General features: G+C 49.5%; 1 protein-coding gene across 10 annotated transcripts in view; it reads left to right on the forward strand.

The window, feature by feature from the left end:
* The window catches only part of EPN2 (epsin 2), an 85,256-nt gene that overhangs the window by 32,182 nt on the left and 32,368 nt on the right, over positions 1-20,706 (forward strand). For 7 of the 10 annotated variants that reach the window (XM_077892424.1, XM_077892429.1, XM_077892434.1 and 4 more), the window contains 2 exons: positions 4,909-5,673; positions 7,564-7,734. In XM_077892424.1, coding sequence (XP_077748550.1) covers positions 5,079-5,673; positions 7,564-7,734 — 766 coding nt within the window. In that variant the 5' untranslated portion in view covers positions 4,909-5,078. The remainder of the gene's footprint in view (positions 1-4,908; positions 5,674-7,563; positions 7,735-20,706) is intronic. The other 3 variants (XM_077892431.1, XM_077892432.1, XM_077892433.1) reach the window with 1 other exon arrangement.

The following is a 20,706-nucleotide window of genomic DNA, read 5'->3' on the forward strand; positions in this document are numbered from 1 at the left end:
TTTTGATGCAAAGTCTTCAGAGCTCCCGAGGGCCTTTTGGAAGACCTGACAGAGATGTGCATTGCACATGGTGAGACTTCCCTAGGCCAGCTGAAATACTCAGCTTCTTTGCCTTTTTTTGGGTTTTATCAACTCAGTGAGGTTACTGGTGGTTATCACGTGAATCAGAAGCCTTGATTCTTAATAAAATGAATGGTTAATACAGTTTCAAAACAGGCTGTTCAGGGCTGGGGCTAGAGTGGGGCTGGAGGTAAGGTAGGGGCCCCTGGTCATCCCATCCAGGAAAGTAAATGGACGTCCTCTGGCTACTGTGCAGAAAAATGCATTTGCTTTGAATAGAAATTCCAACTTGTCTCTATCCAGAAAATATTTAAAGTTGTAACAGAATTGTACAGATTTTATCTCTTATGTAATGAAATAGTTCTAAGTAATTCCTGATGATAGACCTCAATTTGTTTTATTTTTTAATTTTTACAGTTTTTAAAGTTTCTTTTTAGGGAGAGCACATGTGAGCAGCGAGTTGTGGGGGGGGAGAGAGACTCTCAAGCCGACTCCACGCCCAGTGCAGAGCCAGACATGGGGCTTGATCTCATGACCCTGAAATCATGACCTGGGCTGAAATCAAGAGTTGGACACTTAGCCAACTGAACCACCCAGGCGCCCCGATAGAACTCCCATTTCTGAAGGCATTTCTAGATACTGATGTTTTTATGGCATTTGTCCCCTGGGTTGTCAGTCTTTAATTCATGAAAACAACCCCCCCCCCTTTTTTTTTTTTTGCCATCTTAGCTTAAACTTTAACAAAGTTTATTTTTCCCTCTTGTTTTGGCAGTCCCCAGCACCACCCCCCATCCTCCCGCCTTCTCCATATCTGAGTGGAAGCTTCTTTCTTTTTCTTTTTCTTTTTTTTTTTTTTTAAGATTTTATTTATTTATTCATGAGAGACACACAGAGAGGCAGAGGGAGAAGCAGGCTCCATGCAGGGAGCCTGACATGGGACTCGATCCTGGGTCTCCAGGATCATGCCCTGGACTGAAGGCGGTGCCCTGAGTGGAAGCTTCTAATAAATGATGGGGTGTTTGTGAGCTGACCACAGCTTCCCAAGCTTGAGTGAAGAGCTCAGGCGGTAACACACGATCCTCTGCTAGTTAGTTCAAGGCTCAGCAAGCTGGAAACGGAAGAAAACTGGCAGATTGAGAGGGAAAGTTTGGGAGGCGGAGCATGCACACCGTTCAAAAAAGCAATAACAAAACAAAACTTAGGTTCTGGAAATAGCACAGGGTGTATCCTTGAGAATGGAGAGTGTTCAGGCCTGGCTTTTGGGAGGGAGTGCCTGACAGATGTTTGCTGGGAGAAGAGATATTTAGGTGTTGACAGTCTGGTCCTGAGGTTGAGGGGGAGAAGTTTTAAAATGGGAAGAGTGCGGTCTGAGGTCCACATGGACAAGTATGATGGAGCCACCCAGGTCCCTGTCTTGGAGCTGCCTGGGAGAGCCTCATGTGCACACAGCCAGGGCTATGGTCCTGCAGCCCACTCATGTGTAGCTGGCTTCTCTCATGGCTGGAATTGGAGGTGTCAAGTCTCCAAAGTCTCCGGCAAGGTGCGTCACCCAGATGGCCTTGAATATGGTTTTATGGAGGCGCCTTTGGTGTCCTTTTCTCCTATCAGGAATTTCCTATCCCCTGATCTCCTCACCATGTACCTGTCCTGAAAGCCGCTCTTGTCTATAGCTTTAAGAAAATAGCAGGTAGCCATTCAAATGATAAAGTCTTTATATATTTTTCTGACTGTAAGAAATGTTTTATTAGCTTTTTTCTTTTTCTTAAGCCCTAAATAGTTGAAAGAGTCTGCTAACAGATGTCTTTGCAAGCTGAGCCTGTTAGAGAAAACCCCTGCCTTGGTTCCTAGCCCTGATTTCTCAGTTCGGAACTCCTTTCCCAGAGGAGCTCTGGCCCTTGATCAGAAGAATTGATGTCTTTTCTTTGCCACCGAAGGCCTAGGAGGCTCAGTGGGTGCCCTGGCTGGTTGGGCCTCATGGCCTCTCCCTGACCTCTCCCTAGGAGGACACTGGGTCTCAGATGGCTGGACCAGAAGAAGGGCAACACAGCCTGGGGCATCGTTTCTCCCTCAGGAAATTATTATTATTATTATTTTTTTCAATATATTGCCAACTGTTTGAGGCCTTTTTACCAGGAAGACCATTTGCTGTGATGCTTAGTCAAAGCTGCTTCCTGACCTGTAGGAAGGTGGCTGAGGATCTCTTCAGCAGTGGATCTCAGTTCCTCCTGCTTCTCAGAGGGTGGGATGGTCATACCTGCCGTGCACCAGATGGAGTGACAAATGGAAGTGCTTGGTGATCCCTGGCACATCCTAGAGCCCCTGGACATTAAGTACATCTGAATGTTACCGCTGTTTTTGATGAGTGTTTGCACTTTAAGCTGGGAGATGCTCATTAAAAAATCAAAGTGTTCTTTTTGGCTTTTTAAGGCCCATCCCATCTCTGCCAGCAGTGAATGTTGCTGTGAATGAAAAACCAAACTAAATCAAATGTGCAGTTCACCGGGAAAATTTTTATCCCTGGTCCTTTGACAGGCTTTAGAGGATTTATGAGAGCTGGCCAGATCAGTGGAGAGGCAGAGCATGCCGGCCTTCTGCCGAAGCCCCATTCTGTGGCTTCAGGTGGAGACAGAATTCTTGGCATATTTGAGGCTGGATAGGAGGCCTTGTTAGCCATAGCAGATGTATTATTGATTGTCACCAGGATGAAATTTTATGAGCTGTCTCTTATTTGTATGGTCATATGTGATAAGTGATCTTTGTGTTTCCTGTGGCTCCCCTCACCTCTAACTTTTTTGTTTACTTATTTATTTCTGTGGATGTTCCCACTGCCTGTCAGAGGCTTTAGATGAGGACGGAGGAGGCCATCCATTGTTTCTCTGGCAGAAGCAGCACCACAGCTCACAGCTCGATGGAGAGTAAGGGTCCTGCACGAGGAGGGAGGAAGTAGCAGGCCCCTGGCTGCATGGGCTGCTTTGGAGGAGGTGACCTTAGTCAGCAGACCTCGTGACTTGAGGTCCCCGAGCTCCCCATCTCTACCTTACTTGGAGGGTTTTCCTGAGCAGTAAGTGAAGTAGAGCCAGGTCCAAGGCTCCTTGACAGCCAGAAGAGCCCAGAATGAGCCCCACAGGTGGTAGTGGGGGATAGGCAAGGGGAGGGTTCTGGCTTGCGTCCAGACCCCAGCTATGCTGCTCTATCTTGGGCAATCCCCGAGTCTTCTGGACCTCAGTTTCCTCATTTTATGGATGAAGAATAGTCTGCATTACCACTTCCTCCCACCCGTCAGGTCTTTTCAGCTTTGAAGACATACTCAGAGTTATTTCTGGCCGAAGCTCCTTCCCTCACCTGCCTTCGCAGCCCCCAACAGCCAGCTGCACCCTCAGGTGCCCTGTGCTCACTTCTATCCCCTGCCAGACTGTGGCCTTTCTGAGGACACGGATGCTGTTGTTCATCTGTTTTGTAAATTCATTCACCAGCATTTACATCCGTGTCGGGCATATTGTTGGGTGCTCACTGGTGAACAAGAAAGACCAAACTCATGGGCCAGAGTCAACTGTCAGAAATGCAGACCCTGCTCGAGCTCAGTAAATGTTTCTTCTATGGATTAGGAATTTGTGTTTGTGGCATAGGGCTGGGAGGGTCTGTTAATGTGAAATCCTGGGCCTCAGTTTTTCCCCTCTCTGAAGTGAGGGGAAGAGAGAATTTCTACGGTTGTATTAGCTCAGGCCAGGTGCTGGAGACTTTGAAAGCTGGTGGAGGGCCTTGGCTGTGCTCTCTAAGAGTAGTTGGAAACCTTTATAAAAAGTCAGGAGAAAAGTGGTCACAGAAAATGCCCGGGGCAGGTAGAAGCACAGTGGACCAAAGCCAGGCGTTGAACGATTTTAAAGGCATAGACAGGCATTTTAGGGGCACCTGGCAGGCTCAGTTGGAAGAGCATGTGACTCTTGATCTGAGGGTTGTGAGTTCAAGCTACACGTTAGGTGTAGCGATTATTTATTTTTAAAAATTTTATTTATTTAGGGCAGCCCCGGTGGCGCAGCGGTTTAGCGCCGCCTGCAGCCCGGGGTGTGATCCTGGAGACCCGGGATCGAGTCCCACGTCGGGCTCCCTGCATGGAGCCTGCTTCTCCCTCTGCCTATGTCTCTGCCTCTCTCTCTCTCTCTGTCTCTCTCATAAATAAATAAATAAAATCTTTAAAAAAATTTTTTTATTTATTTAATCATGAGAGACAGAGAGAGGGGGTGGGGGGAGAGGGGCAGAGAGAAGCAGGCTCCATGCAGGGAGCCTGATGTGGGACTCCAGGACCACGCCCTGGGCCAAAGACAGGCACTATACCTCTGAGCCATCCAGGGATCCCCTGTAGTGATTACTTTAAAAGGGGGGCATAGATAGGCATTTTTGGGGTAAGATATACCTGAAATGAGAGGCTTTCTTGCTCCCACACATAATTTAAAATTTATCAGAACCAGCTTCCCCCAGTGTTAGGATTCTTCTGTCTCTGGCTTTTGCCACGTAGTGAAAATACAACCCACAGAAGAGCCATGCCAGTGGAAGTGTTTTGAAAATAGAACAACAGTTATAATGTTTATTTCTTGTCTGCCAAACGCTTAACCTTGAGTTTAGATTTTATTCACTATTAACTTGTAATACTGATCTTGTCATAATTTTGAAAAGAAGATGGATCTCTTTCCTCCTTGAGAGGCTGGAGTGTGTGTACTCACCCTCCCCCCGCAACCCCACCAGACCTTGGTACCTGCCTTTTTTTTTACAAAAAAGACTGAGCCAGAATCTGTTGTCTTGAAGGAGCTCATGCTACAGGGAGTGTGTTTCTTTTATTCTTTCTTTCTCTAGGTCATGGCTTCTGGCTTCTCGGACCTGAGGCTCCAGCGGAGGAAATGACCGTCCGAGATCTTGTTCCATACCTGTTACAGAGACTGAACCTTCACAGGGCACGAACTTCCCTGGCATAGGAAAGTCTCTCTCTTTGAAGGGCTTTTACCTTTGTCACAAAGACCATAAAAATGGCGACTTCCTCTATCAGACGGCAAATGAAAAACATTGTGAACAATTATTCAGAGGCTGAAATAAAAGTGCGAGAAGCCACGTCCAATGATCCGTGGGGCCCGTCCAGCTCTCTGATGACGGAGATCGCTGACCTGACCTACAACGTGGTGGCTTTCTCAGAGATCATGAGCATGGTGTGGAAGCGGCTCAACGACCACGGCAAGAACTGGCGGCATGTGTACAAGGCGCTGACGCTGCTGGACTACCTCATCAAGACAGGCTCCGAGCGGGTGGCCCAGCAGTGTCGGGAGAACATCTTTGCCATCCAGACCCTGAAGGACTTCCAGTACATTGACCGTGACGGCAAGGACCAGGGCATCAATGTACGCGAGAAGTCAAAGCAGCTGGTAGCCCTCCTCAAGGATGAGGAGCGGCTGAAGGCCGAGAGGGCCCAGGCTCTCAAAACCAAAGAGCGCATGGCCCAGGTGGCCACCGGCATGAGCAGCAACCAGATCACCTTCGGCCGAGGCTCCAGCCAGCCCAACCTCTCCACCAGCTACTCAGAGCAGGAATATGGCAAGGCCGGGGGGTCGCCGGCCTCCTACCATGGCTGTGAGTAGGGGAAGTACTCCCCACCCCTTGCCAGAGTATTGTCGGTTACAGGCCCAGAAGTACTGGGCGACAGGCAGGGTGGGTGCCCTCGGGCTAAGCCAGAGCTCGCATCTTTCCTCTGTTCTCAGCTTTTGGCAGCCCAGACAACAATGCCAGTGATCTGCACCCAGTTACAGTTATGGGACTGGGGGTTGTTTGGTCCCTTGGCTGCTCTGGCTTAGAGATCTCAAGACCCTCTGCCACTCTGTGATCTGATTCAGTACATCTGGGCAGGGCCAGCCATCCTGGAGTGGGTCTGCTCTGCCCCTCTTCCTGCTCAGAGAAGGTTTGGAGCCAAGCAATTGGCCTGTTGCACAAACTGTGGGGAGTTGATGGTGTTTGGTAGGTGGAGGAAATGAACGCTCCTTTTTGATAATTTTGTTTCTTTAATCTCCTATTAAATGTCCCAGTGACTGGGCTGTGGGTCTCCTGACTGGCTCAGTGTTATTCTCCTTCAGCAATCACAGGGCAGTGAGAAAGGATGTTTCTGTCTCAGTGAGAGAGGGAGAAGGCAGAGACCTCTGCAGGTGGTAGCATGAGCGGGGCCTCCTCTTTCAACATGTGGACGACAGCTCCTAGTGATTTGCTTGCATGGCTGGGTCTGCACTGGGTGGGGCTACTCTCTTTTTCTCATTTGTGCATGTGGGCAGGGACACACACAGCGGAAGCTGGGTCTTAGCCCCACATTCGGACGAGATTTCAGGGAAGGGAAGTGGAGTTCGGGGCCTGATGCCAGCTGGTCTCTGTGAGCCATGTTGGCGTCCTGGCCATTCACTAAAAGTGGGCCCGGGAACCGGTGCCTCTCAGCTTTCCCAGTGCAGTGTCAAGATAGGTCGCCCTGGGTGCCTGTTGGGGTGGGGGAGGTGCAAATTGTATCTTCTGGCTGTAAAAACAAAAGTGCAGGCCCCCATACACTCTTTCTTTTTGGAATCAGTAACGCTGTGTCAGCAGAACAGAACATTTTTTTCTTTTTAAAGGAAGTTGTCGCCCAGCAAACTCCTGTTGATCCTTATTTATTAGTCAGTGGCTCTGTTACTAGGCCACCTCCTGATGTTTCCTGCTCGCAGGCTTCAGTTTGACATCGTACTGCCACCAGCAGCATTTTGAGAAATGTGTCGATTGGGAGATTTGCATACCCAAGTCAGACTGTCTCTAGGAATTCCAAATTATTATCAGGCTTGGACAAGTTAGCATTTTTCTTGACCCTGTTTCTAGTTAGTTGTTTCCCTCTTAGTTTGAACTGTTTAAGGGAAGGTTGCAATCTTCACGAAACTACCTGAAACAAAATGTGACCTGCATCTCCTTCTGGGTCAGGTTGCACCAAAAATTGAAGATTGCCCTGTGACAAGCGAAGTTGTTTATCTCATGCCGCCTCTCCATCCCCAGAAAAGGCCCGTTGTGGGTCGAGTTGGTCTCACACTGCCACGGCTGTCTCTTTGGGAAGCGGCTGTCTGTGCTGTTTAGTCACGGGAAGCAGCTCTGCGCTCCATGTGCCTTTTACCATCATTTTTCTCAAGAAGCCAGAGGATACAAAGCAAGGGCTGAAACAGCATCCCATTCATCGGTAGCTTGTGGGATGGTGCAGGTGCAGGAGCCTGGGGGTCTGGATCGGGCCCCAGTCACAGGTCCTCTGGGCCTTCTGCTGGGCTGGCTGCTGCTGCCACAGTCCCAGCTCTGACGTTTCTGGTTCCCTCAGACCTTGAGCTTGGGATACATGTTCAGGGTCGGAATTGGTCAACACTGCCTCTGAGCGTGTCGGGCTTCGGTCTCGGCCCGCAGTCTGCCACTCCCACTCCCTCTAATGGCGTGTCTCTCTCTGTGTGTATGTGTGTGTGTGTCCCTGCCTGACAGCACCCGAGGCCTCGCTGTGTCCCCAGCACCGTGCAGGGGCTCCGCTGGGTCAGAGCGAGGAGCTGCAGCCGCTGAGCCAGCGCCACCCCTTCCTGCCGCACCTGGGGCTGGCCTCCCGCCCAAATGGTGACTGGTCCCAGCCCTGCCTCACTTGTGACCGCGCAGCCCGAGGTGGGACGGCGGTTTGCTTTTCTCCTTCCTAGAAATGCTGGGCAGCTTGCTGGGGGTGTGCTTGTTGTGGCAGTACAGCCAACTCTCTCCCTGTCTCCTCCTGGGCCTCTCGGTGGACCCGAGAGGTGGACCCCCCAGCCTCCTGCGGACCCAGGGTCCCTTTCTTCCTTTCTACCCAGGAGCTCCCCTCCAACCATCATATGTCATTTGTTAGAAGTTCTTCTGCCTTATGGGTAAGGTATGGGTAAGGTGATTGTCCATGCTTTCCCTATGTCCCCATGCCCTGAAAAATTGGAGGGTGTGGTGGGGTCCGCTACTTGGCTTGAAGAGCCAGAAAGGTACAGTTTAAATCTGATAATGCCAGGCAGAGCCGAGGGCCTCAGGGGACAATCGTTGGAAGCCTTCGTCCTTGATGCAGTGATGATATGTGCCTTGACGAGAACAAAATGGGACTGTTCTTGCTTATCAATTAACTGCCGTCCTTCCAGAAATCCCCATTACCGTGGTAAACAGAGAGTTAGCTGTACTGTCAATTCTAGGTCACACTGTTTGAAAGATACCTAATTCAATGGGCAACTAAAAGTGGGGCTTCTCTTTTGACTAATTAATAATGTATCCTGGTCAGAGTCTACAACTGTTGCAGGTTAAACTGGAAACAGATTTTTTTCCCCTGTGGCCTACAAGAAAATGTTCTTAGTCTGATCTAACCCCCAAATGGGGCTCCCTCTATAGAGGTGGGGGAACTGTCTGTTCTCTTCTGCTCTTACTAAAAGGGGCACCAGCTAGGAGCCTTTGTGTGACTTCCCTGACAAGGTGGTCAGCCTTTATTCAGCCCTGGAAACAGTTACTGTTCATTCATGCCTCATTAATATTACAGCTTGTTTGACTTGGGTATTTGTGTGATCACTATATTTAGCTCTGGGATATTTTCCTTTGTGCTCCTGTCTTCCCCTAACAATTTATACTGGATTTTGTGAGGAGGGCCAGCTTTTGCACTGCAAAGAATGCAAAAGGCCGAAAGCATGTTTTGAAGGATCATCTAGAGGCCCTTGAGTCACATGCTGTTTCTTCCACCAGATCTTTGGGGGCTGTTCTGGGCAGGTTTCCCTTGTCCCCCAGGACTCTCAGATCCCCCTTTGTTTTTCCCAGCTTCCATTCAGTAACTGGGAGGGTCAGTTTTGAATCTTGTGTTCACCTGGCTCTTCTGGTGGCAAATTGGCTTTCCTGGGACATTTGCATATTAACCTGCCTGAGCTGAACTGCTTTCCCTCCCACCCTGGCCAGAACACACCCTGTGCCACCAGGTCAGTCTTGGTCCTGTCTGGTTCTTTCCACTTGGGTGCCTCCCTTGCACTCATACATCTGGCAAGTTGCTCCAGGTATACAGCTCTCAGGGATTTCTCTTCTTCAGCTCTGGTAGGAATTAAGGAGCAAAACAAGTAGGTCTTTTCTGACAATTTCTCCTGTCCCAGAAGAATTTTGGGACAAAATATTAACACGGTGTCACATTTCATCCTTGCACTGTTTAGCATGTGCATCGCTCTCCATAACTCATACCCTGCCCATCCTGGAGGCAGTGGGGAGCAGGGGGCAGGACCCTGGCCTGTGATGGCTTTTTGGTCTTCCTTGGCACCTAAAAGATGTTCAGCGTAAGGTAAGTGCATGATATACTATTGTCAGCTGATTTAGTTTGGACATACCGGCCCAGGATGCAGCAGTGGAGGAGTCACACTGACACTGGCTGTTTAGGGACTGGTCTTGTGAAATGCAGGCCTGGGGCAGGGGAGATGCAGGAGCACACTTAGGACCCCAGGCCCTGTGGGGGTGGCCTCGTGGGCGCGGAGGAGGGGAGGCAGACTGCCTAGAGGCTTCATGGCCTAGCAGGCACTGTGGGTAGGCTCCTTATGCCTGGGCTGCTGCTCTGACCCACAGTAATCATGTTGATGTTTGAGGGCACCTTCTTTTCATATACCATGTCCATTGATCCTCCCTGCACCTCCTCCCGCCCTTTCACCTCCCACGTGCATCTGTAGATCTGACCTTGGAAACCTCTCAAATTCTGTCTTTCATCTCTAGTTCCATGGCCTCAATTCAGTGTCCGCTTTCTGGTTGGTTTCTTGCTGTTAGCCTCCCCCATTCGTGTCCACCTTCCACTTTGACAAATGATACGCTGACTCTGGGTCTTGGAGAACTCTTCTAAATTGCAGGGATCTCCTAGTGTCCAGTCCGGAGCCTTTGACATGGGAGACAACTCCCCTGATGGCCCTGGGCTGCCTTGTTAGCTTAGCTGTGCTGGTGTGTGCCTGGAGGATGGCTCCCAGGCCCTCTCTGTGAAGCCTGCCCTGGTTGCACTCTGGCACCCGTGTTCCCTTGTTCACTCAGCCAGGGTGTATAGAGCTCATGTTGTGTGCCAAAGCACAGAGCCATCTGCCCCTGCTCACAGGAAGAGACAGGCATGATCTGCATGTTACAGCATGAGTGCTCTGGAAAAGAGACAAAAACCAAACGACCCAGCCCAGCATGAGGAGTAGGGAGGGTGGTCTATGGTGTGAAGGAGGGTATCAGGATAAGCCTTATTGAGAAAGTGATGTTGGAGCAAGGGTCATAGGGGAATGAGGAGTATGCTGTGTGAAGGTTTACAAGAGCATTCAAGGCAGAGGGTGGGAGCAGCAGGACAAAGTCCCTGAGGTGGAGGGTGTTTAGGTGCATTTGCAGACCAGGAGGGCAGCTGGTGTGGCTAAAGCTGAGAAAAGCAGAATGGCAGATGAGGTCAGGGCAGGGGAAAGGTGGAAGGCAGCTTCTTAAACTGTCTCTGGCAGGGAGCAGTTGTTTCCATTTTTGATGGTCTCAAACTGATACTTTTGTATCAGTGTTTAGACTTGTTAGCAATGTCAGATTGCTCTAAAGGTTTCTAACTGCTTTCTCTCCTCACTGTGCTTTTTCCTCTGGCTCTGTACTGGGTGGGGAAGCCACTACTCCGATCCAGGGCAGAGGAAGGGGGATGGCACGAGGTGGACCTGACGGGGCTGTGGAGGTCTGGGGATATCATTAAGGGGAGCCAGCAAGCTTGCTGCAGGACTGGACAGGGGTGAGGGAGGAGTTAAGTACTGCCCACTAAGCAACTGGGAGATGGGTGGTTGTGAGTGGAGTAGTTTGGTGCAGAGGTGGGGTTATGTTCTGGACATGTCAGGATGTCTGCTAGACACGCAGGTGGAGGGATGGAGAAGGTCTGAGAAGTCTAGGACTTGGAGAATTCTGGGCTGGAGAGGCCTTCAGCTCTTTGGCCTTATTCACCTGGCATTCATGTTTCCTTAACATTTTTGTAATCCCTGGTGCCCCGGCTGCCCTTCCCACCCAAGGCTGGGCCCTGGGCTTGCCTCTGTTGGCTGCTGACATTTTGACATTAGCTGGTGCTCAGGATTGCTATGTGCATGGAAAGCTAAGGCCTTTCAGGGTGAGAGGTTGGGGTTTACCAGCGATCACACAGATAGGGCAGCTCTCCAGAGTGGAGCAGGATGTGAGCCCCCTGCCTGTTACCCAGTCCATCATCCTGCCCTCAACTCTGTCCACCCTCTTACATTCTACAGGGCTGGTCATGACATCCAGCAGGCTGTGGAGAGATTGCAGGTCTTGGGGTTGTGGGAACCCACCTCAAAGTGGCACAGGGGGTTGCGAAAATCCACCTATGAGTCCAGGTGGAGACCTGAATATGAGATTGCCACTGTCCTCTGACATGCACGCTCCAAAGTCGGGAATGGATCTCCCATGCCCCTCATCTCTCTCCTGGGTTGGCCTCCCTGGATGGAGGCTGGTGAGGGAAGGAAGGAGCACCCAGTCCGTCAGCCTCCAGAGCCAGAGCCACGCTTGCCTTGCTGCAGCATGAGCATATCCTGTGTTGTTTGGTGCCTTGGATTTCTGGGTGGGAGGCCAACTGCCAGTATTCCTGTTCTTAGAAAAAGAAAAGAAAAAGGAACCAGGAAGACAGAGAATAGAAATGCTCTTTGCCCTCTGATTTCCTCAGATAAATCAGAACCAACCTGAAATCCCAGCACCAAAGTGGGCAGTGGTGCACTTTGTGTAAGCACTGCTGCCACCTGCGGCCAGGCATGGTGCTGTCCTGGCGGATCCGCTGTCTTGGTGACACCCTTGGCCCTTTGGTTGATGGGGAGCAGCCACCTGTGGTGTAGCTCAGCTCTGCTCCCAGGAGAGTGTCAGTGCTTCCTCAGACCAGCCCTTTTGGGCTGGGAGCTCCTCACACAGGGCTGCACCCCCTCACACTGTGGACAGTGATTCACCAAATGGTTACTAGAGATTACAGGCATTTTGTTTATTTGCCCTCCTTCACTCCAAAAAGGATTGGAGTTGGCTTACAAAACGTAAGCAATACCAGAGGATTAAATATATACAAGGAATTGGGGCAAAAGGAAAATAAAGGTGAGAAAATAAGCTAAGGCCAGAGTCCCATATGAGTGCCAGAGATGGATCCAGACTTTGCTTTGACTTTCTCAGCCACCAGCACCAAAGAATAATTCTTCTTGAGTTGCTGAGCAAGAGTCTAAGATCCAGATGAGATCCAGGAAGGCCAGGCACTCCCTGTCCGGGGGAGTGGGCCGCAGGGCCTGAGAGCAGCTTGCAAGCCTTCAAGGGGAGCCCCGGGTCTTGATTGTATCCCCACAGCAGGGCTGGCTGAGCCAGCCCTGAGCCCCACTCTGCTGGCCTGGCATGAGTCCAGGGGAGCTCATGGTTTCTCAGGGAGGCGGGGGTGGGGTGGGGTGGGATTGTGGGGGGACGGTATAGCTTACTCCCTCTGCAGGTGCTCAGCCATTCTTAAGCCCATTAGGGAGGGTCTGAAAGCTGCCATGTGCACTGTTGAACATGTGTGTTTGAGAAGGCCTTCCCAGAACTCTCCAGGGAAGCTGGTTCTCCACAGCAGGGGATTTCGGGAGTAAGCCGGAGTCACCGTGGCCCCAGCCCTGCCAGGCAGTCTATGGGAGTGGAGCTGGAGCATGTAAACACATGTACACGCACAAGAGGACATCTTAATATGGATTAGGCGTCAGAGAAAGGGAATGCTACATAGGTCTTTTTTGGAGAACTTGAGGATGTGGGAATATATAAGAACAATATATTACTGTTAAAAAAAAAAAAAAAGAATCAAACACAGCCAGCATGTCCATCGGAAGCCTTCCTGAGGTGTGGCCTTGTGGGGAGCCTGGGTCAACTGAGGCCTCCTGAGAGTGTGGGAGGTGCAGGGCTAAGTGACACTGCCCAGGAATGGAGTGGGGGGGACACTCCCAGGGCTGAGAGGTGGTTGGTGGCTGACAGCCAGGTAATTCCCCAGTTTCAGGAAAGGCCAGGGACAGCTGCCTGGTGAAGAAGGTTCCCAGCCCTCAGGGACTTTTCACCTGGTGGCAGATTGTTCTTCAAGTGAGATGGAGATGGAGTAGGACTCTGATGGGAGATGGGATTCATTTGACTTCTTTTTTTGCCTCAGGGGACCCCTGCATTGCAGACAGGCAGCCAGGCTGGCAGCCCCAGGCAGAGGCGGGTGCCAGGCTATCAGCATTAGCTTACTCTGGAGTTAATCTCTTCAAGTGAAGATAGAATCACAGAGGAAGCTGCTCGGTAATGCCAGTAGACCCACGGAGGCGGCAGTGTTACTGACACCTCTGTATGAGCATCAGACACTAAAGATGCTTATTCTCACCACAAGGGCTGAGTCCTGAGTGGGGTCTGAAGGGCCAGGTGAGGCTGCCACTCAGCTCGCAGTTGCTAGTGGTAGCCAGAAGGCATACTCCTCATCCCTCTTCTGTCTTCCCCTGTGACTGGTCCATCTACTGCTCCCAGTTGCCTGTGGAGGCAGGGGAGGCACATTCTTAAGGACATGGAGATGAACTTACCCAAATCCACTCTGTCAGAAGTAATAAAGCTGGAATTTGAACCCAGATTTTCCAGAACTCTGGTATGCCTACTTTCCAACCAAAAAAGTGGTATTTAAATTGTTCTACAAAATAGATGAATATACAATGTACACCTATTGCAATTTTAAGATTGTATGGCCCATCTCATGGAAAGCTTTTTTCTTTTATGGTTTTTAAAACCAGGGAAACCTATTTAAAGTGTTATGTAATGGGGAGCCAGATTTTTTGTAAAGATTTTATTTATTTATTCATGAGAAACAGAGAGACAGAGAGGTAGAGACAGAGACAGAGGCAGAGGGAGGAGCAGGCTCCATCCAGGGAGCCTGATGTAGGACTTGATCCTAGGTCTCCAGGATCATGCCCTGGGCTGAAGGCAGCACTAAACTGCTGAGCTTCCCAGGCTCCCTGGGAGCCAGATTTTAAGGAGCTCCTGTGATTGTCCAAGAGTATAAGATGGAAACAGTTATCCAAATTGTTGATTGGGAATTAGTAGTGAAGAGTCAATGTTGACTTATGCCATAGAAAGTTGAATTATGAATATGATATTTGTATCTGTCCATTTGTCATTAGAGCAACCTTTGTAGTATAGGTAAACAGAATGTTGTTTTTAAGCTCTCAGTGGAGTATGAAACAGGGAAAAGAAGGTTTAAGTCAGAATGGACGACATTCACATAGCTGTGACAGTGTCTGAGGTCATGGCTGCCCAGTGACTAGTTTCAAATATTCAACTTCAAGGGGGAATTTAAAAATTATCTAAATAAAAATAAGAAGGAAGGTCTCAGATAGGTTTATTTTCCCATATAAAGAGAAATCTAACTTGTAATCTCTATAGATCATGTTGCTCTCTTTTGTCTTCACAGTATTTTTTACTATCCAAAATTATCATTCACTTTATTTTCTGCATCCCTGCACATTCTAGATCACACTCCCAAGAGCGGGAGCCTTGTCTGTGCTCAGTGCACACAGGGCCTGACCCAGGAGACATGTTCAGTAAACGTTTACTGAATGAACAGTACTTACTAACGGTACTTACTAAACACTAAATAAACCCTAACAACACACCTTCTCCTATATTCTCTTCCTCCCTCCCTCCCTCCCTCTCTCTCTCTTTCTCTCTCTCTTTCTTTTCTTTTCTTTTCTTTTCTTTTCTTTCTTTTCTTTCTTTTCTTTCTTTTCTTTCTTTTCTTTCTTCTTTTAAGTGGGCTTTTCCAGAAATAAACACTTTACCTATTTGTGCAGTTTCTTGATGCTTTGAGTTCAGCAACAGTATAATTCATAGACACCAATTTTTGTTCAGTAATAAAATGCTATTCCTCATTTTGCCAGCTGCCTCTTCTCTTTTCCCAGAGCCACTTGCCCTTGAGCTGCCTGCCTAGGAGCTTTGAAATGTCCCAAAATGTCCCAAAGCCCAAACCACACACCTGACCAGTGAAGTCAGAGCCCCTGGGATGGGCCCAGGCTTCACAGTGGGCAGAAGTTTCTGGTGATTGTGGTGTGTGCCTGCGGTAGGCACTGCTTTTCCAGCGGTCTATTCTGTGTCAGCTTTCGTTGAGCAAAGGCATTCTGTTTCTCCCCTCTCTCCAACTGTTGGGCAGTAGCAGTGCCCTTTCAGAAAGTTGCAGTCAGCAGGCAATACTTTCAGCAGCTTGAAATTGATGTTGTCAATTGAATTAGTCTCCTCCTGCTGACTGCCAGCAGAAAGCTTAGTCCAGCTGTGGGGAATAACCAGTGTCCTTCTGACCAGCTCACTCGGTGGCCCGCTTCTCCACTGCTAACTGATAAGCACGGTGTGGACGTGAAAAGAAACCTCTGGGTTTTGCATTAGAAAAGTACTATGTCCATTCATGTTAGTGTACCAAGTGCAAAAAGAAGACACATATTCTATAATCTTACCATGCAATGACAACTGCCCTTCACATGTGGGTGTATTTCCTTTTGGACTTTTTTCTACCCCTTTTTTTTTTTTTTTTTTACAGGATTGCATACTCATTAATGCAACTCCGCATCCCTGCTTTTTGTCTCATAACACTGTAACAGAAGCATTGTCTCTCTTCCTCCACCACTCTGTAAACATTGTAACAGCTGCACCCAGCATTCCACTGGGTGGAGCTTCCTAGTTCATCCTGGCCTGGTGCTGGACCAGCATTTTCTCCTCTTTTTTTTTTTTTTTTTTAAAGTTACTTTTTTAAAATTTATTTATTTATGATAGTCACCACAGAGAGAGAGAGGCAGAGACACAGGCAGAGGGAGAAGCAGGCTCCATGCACCGGGAAACCGACGTGGGACTCGATCCCGGGTCTCCAGGATCGCGCCCTGGGCCAAAGGCAGGCGCTAAACCGCTGTGCCACCCAGGGATCCCTAGCATTTTCTTCTCTTGCTCACACCAAACAGCTCATCCAATTTCAATGCCAGGGTCCTGGTACCTGAACTGTGAGCATGGGAGGTTTAGAGTTCTGGTTGTGTGGTTTTGCTATGGCCATCTTTCTGTGAGCAAAGCATGGTAATCTGGAAAGGAATTGAAGGCCAGATCAAGACGGACATCTCTCTCTTTTTTTTATTTTTTTTTTAATTTATGATAGTCACAGAGAGAGAGAGAGACAGAGAGAGGCAGAGACACAGGCAGAGGGAGAAGCAGGCTCCATGCACCGGGAGCCCGACGTGGGATTCGATCCTGGGTCTCCAGGATCACGCCCTGGGCCAAAGGCAGGCGCCAAACCACTGCGCCACCCAGGGATCCCCAAGACGGACATCTCAAAGGGCAGCTATATGACAGATGTGGATCACAGGTCTGAATAGTGTTCCATGAAAACAACAAATTTAATATTTTGTATAATGTAGATAATAGAACAAGATACAAGTGTCATTTATAACTACATGATATTTGCAAAGCACATCTTTCAAAACATTAAGTTTTCTCACTTGCTCATGTCATAAATCTGTGTGGGCAGAGGCAGCACTGAGTAGCCAGGGTCTCATAGTAGCTGCCAAGGTCTTACCCTTGGTGGGCTTCCAGTTTAGGAAAGGCAGAGACATCGACAGTGCACCAGGTGTGGTGGCGGGGGAAGGGGGAGGTGGAGGAAGGGTGGCAGGTGATTCAGAGCTTCTGGCCATCTAGCTGTTCTAACTCTGCACATAGTGTGACAGGAACAAGCTAGCCAAGGGCCTGGGCAATTGCCCCAAGTCATAGAGATCCCTGTATGGTGGTGACAGCAGAGGTTGCCCTTTAGCTGACTCCTTACTTGGGATTCCTGCGAGAAATAATACAGTGATGCAGTCTGATCTTTGCACCTATCTTTCTGTGTGCACATTCTGTGTCGCTACACAGCCTTAGTTTTACATGTTAAGCCTCAGGTAGATGACTTAACTTTGGCAAGGTTCCATCTTTTAATTGGTAAACTAGGGATAAGGGTACTCCTGGAGTATTGTGTAAATTCCATGTGCCACATTCCAGTGTGTGCAGGCTGTGCACATACTGCTTTGCACAAAGGAAATGCTCCACAAATGGACGACCATTTATTATCATCGTTAATGATTAGAGATGTTTTCAGATTCTCACCAGTGTAAATAATGTGGTGGTAAATTTTGTGCCACCCCTGGTATCATTTGCAGTGCCCCCAGCTGTGGATGACGGGGCTCAGTTGATAGCCACGGAACCCAAGATGAGTACTATAATTTTTTTTAAGATCATCACTATTTTTTTAAAATTTATGTATTTTAGAGAGTATGCACACGCCTACATGTGAAGGGAGGGGCAGAGAGGATCTCAAGCAGGCTCCCTCCTGAGCGCAGAGCCGGACATTGGGGTCCATCTCACAATCCTGAGATCACAACCTGATCTGAAATCAAGAGTCGGACGCTTAACCAACTGTGCCACCCACGCACCCCAGATCATCACTAATTTCATAGATGGAAGTTACTATTCCAAGTACTCCTATTAAAAGAGAGGAATTCCATCTTTGTTGATGTTCACACCTGCTTACAAGTTTGGGTGCCAGTGTTCATTCATGTCCACTGGGACTAGATGGGCTTCTGAGCCCTCCCCCCCCCCCCACACACACAGTGCTCTTCCTGGAAAAGAAGGGGACGACGGGGGACCCCTGGGAAAACAGTAATGAGGAAGGGTTGCTTCATGCGGTGGACAAACCCTCACTACTCCCCCACCTCACAAGCTGGTGATCTGCTAACGGAGAGCATTTAACCTGTAGCCCAAGGAGAACAGCACAAACTTGCTCTTTTATTTCAGACAGGATGGGCTTTGAATCATGCAGACAAATAAAAGAGCTACCTTTTGTCTCTGTTCCACCCTTCCCCATCTTAGTCTCCAGCCCAGCCTGGGCCTGGGAGGAACGTGGCCATTGTTCTGGGTCTGCCTCCTTCCTCCCTGGATTTCTGCTTCCTCCTCTGAACTGAGGTTGGCAGCACCACCATCTCAGTGTGGTGGTAAGGGGTATATGAAGTGCACCCGTGCAGGTTACAGCCATTGATAATTGTTATTGGAAACTAAACTTGAAAATGAGCCAACAGGTGTTTGAACTCTTGCTCTGTGCCTGTAACGAACCCGACGTGGCCTCTGCCTATGTTGAGCCTTGTCAGGCCAGGGAGATAGCGGACTGCAAACAGGTCAGCAGTATAGAATGCCCGAGTATTGATTCCAGAGGGGCAGATGAAGCCCACAGGGTGCCCTGCTCTAGGTGGCAGGAATTGAGCCAGCAAGAACCCCTGCCTTGTGGAGCATCCTAATGGCTCGATCTGGGAAGATGTGCTTGAGAAGGTGAGATTGGAGTGGACACTTTGGATGAGGAATTTCTCTTTCCCATTCGAGGAACAGCAGGAGGGGGACAGGCAGGAAGGAGCTAGAGGATTCTAGGAACTGAGCGGAGGCTGGCAAGCTGGGGTGCCTGGGAAGAGGATGGATTCGTGAGCAGCCTTGGAGAGTAGAGTCAGTCCTGGAGCTGGGGGTTGGCGGTTCCTTTCCTTGTGTCAAAGATGCCCATGTCAGAGTGTGCAGGGAGGTAGGGGGAAGACCCTGAGATTGTACTCAGAGAGGCTTTGACCAGGCAGCTTAGAATAGCAGAAACAGATCGTCTTACCCACCTAGAGGCCAAAGGTCCGAGATCAAAGTGTCGCCAGGCCCACACTCCCTTTGAAACCTGTATGGGAGAATTCTTACTTGCCTTCTCCTCGCTTCTGTTGGTGGCTGGCCATCCTTGGAGTTCCTTGGCCTAGCAGGTGCAGCAATCCAGTCCCTAACTCCCACCGCATCATATGGGCCTCCGCTCTTGTGTCAGTACCTGTGGCTCTTCTCCTGGTAAGGGCACCAGCCATATTGGGTTTAGGGCCCACCCTGCTTCTGTATGACCTCATCTTAGTTAATTACCTCTGCAGTGACCCTATTTCCAAATAAGGTCATGTTCTGAGGTACCAGTGGTTAGGACTTCACTGGGATTCTTGAGGGACCCAGCTCTGCCCAGAGCACCCTGGGAGAAGGTGGCAGTCTGAGTGCTGAGTCTGCACCTTGCGGCCACATCCTACACCAAGCTCAGCTTTGGTTGTGAGGTGTCGGCCAGGCTAGGCAAGGCCACAGATACTCTCCTGTGGCATCAGGCTGGATGGTCTGGGAGCCTTTTCAAGTATAATAGAATCTCAGTTATAGGTGTCCTGAATCCAGCTGCTGCTCACATCCTGCAAAGCTCCCATCCTGGCCCATGCTCCCTCTCTTGCTCCCTGGGACCAGATTGTATCACTGCTCTGGTTAGACCCACACCCGCCAAAGCCCCTCCACAGGCTCCGAGAGCCACCATGGCTCTTCATCATGGCACTTTGGGCACCCTTGGCCTTTACCAGCCTCATATCCTCTGCCCTTAACCCCAAGTGAACCTCCCCCCTACTTTCTGCCTGGCCTCCTTCCCCGACCCAGGCCTTTGCTCCAGTAGCTCAGAACAGCCTGCCCTGACCTCTGAACACAGAGAGCAAGCACTCCCCTGCTTTGGGACTCTCCCTCCCCCTGCTTGCTTTATTCTCGTATTTTCTCTCCTTACCAGTACACAAGCTCCAAGAGAACAGGGCATGGTGTATGTTGAGTGTTAGGACTTCAAGTCTCAGAGTACCTTTGATTCCTTTGGCCCTAAGACTTGGCTTTTGCATTCTGCTATCCGTGAACAAGTCATTAGGCCTCTCTGGGCCCTAGTTTACCTCCTCTGTGAAAAGGGTGATAATAAAGAACTAGTCCTTAAGAGTCAGACTTTGTCTCTCACTGGCTGAGTGACCTTGGGCAAATCATTTCACCTCTGAGCCCTTGGTCTGTAAGTTAGGCTGAGGGTTCATTGAGCCACTGATGAGAGTTGTAAAAGTATCCTATGCCAGGTGCTGGTCTCAAGTGCTTTTCAAAGATTAGCTCATTGAACTCTCACCAACCCTAGGAGGCAGATACTCTGTCTGCATTTTGCAAATGAGAAAACTGAAGCTCGGAGGATTGCCTGCCTAGGCCAAGGTCACGTGTTGAGAAGTGGCAGTCCAGATTCTAGTGCAGGCATTCAGCCCCACTCTCCACGCTGGACTCTGTCTCCTGTGGAAAAAGCTCAGCCCAGGACAGGCCGCAGCAAGGAAACGCAGCACACACATGGCGGGGACAGACGTGCTTCCCCATGGGTGTATGTCAGAAAAGTGCGCCCACGCAGATCCACACGGAGTAGGCAGTAAACGTTTTTCTGCATAGAATCACAAGAAAATGTCAACAGCTGTTTCCTTTGGGGAGAGGAATAGGGGCAGGATGAGAGGTGTGGCTCCCACTTCCTTTTAGGCTAAAGTGTTTAAAAATAAGTTACGGGCATCATCACGTTCTGCCTGTAAATAGTATGTGTCTCTTCCTGAAGGGTGAGTGACAATGCCTTTAGCACGCCTAGCAAAACCCACAGTACTAATATCATCCAATACCCAGTCCGTAGTCAAGTCTTGTCAGTTGTCCCCAAAGTGTTGCAGCTGATGTGTCTAAACTGAGACCACCCGAGGACCACATGTTGCTCTGACCATCCTGTCCCTTTGGTCTGTCTAT

Source organism: Canis aureus, chromosome 3 (assembly GCF_053574225.1).
Source record: "Canis aureus isolate CA01 chromosome 3, VMU_Caureus_v.1.0, whole genome shotgun sequence".
NCBI lineage: Eukaryota > Metazoa > Chordata > Mammalia > Carnivora > Canidae > Canis > Canis aureus.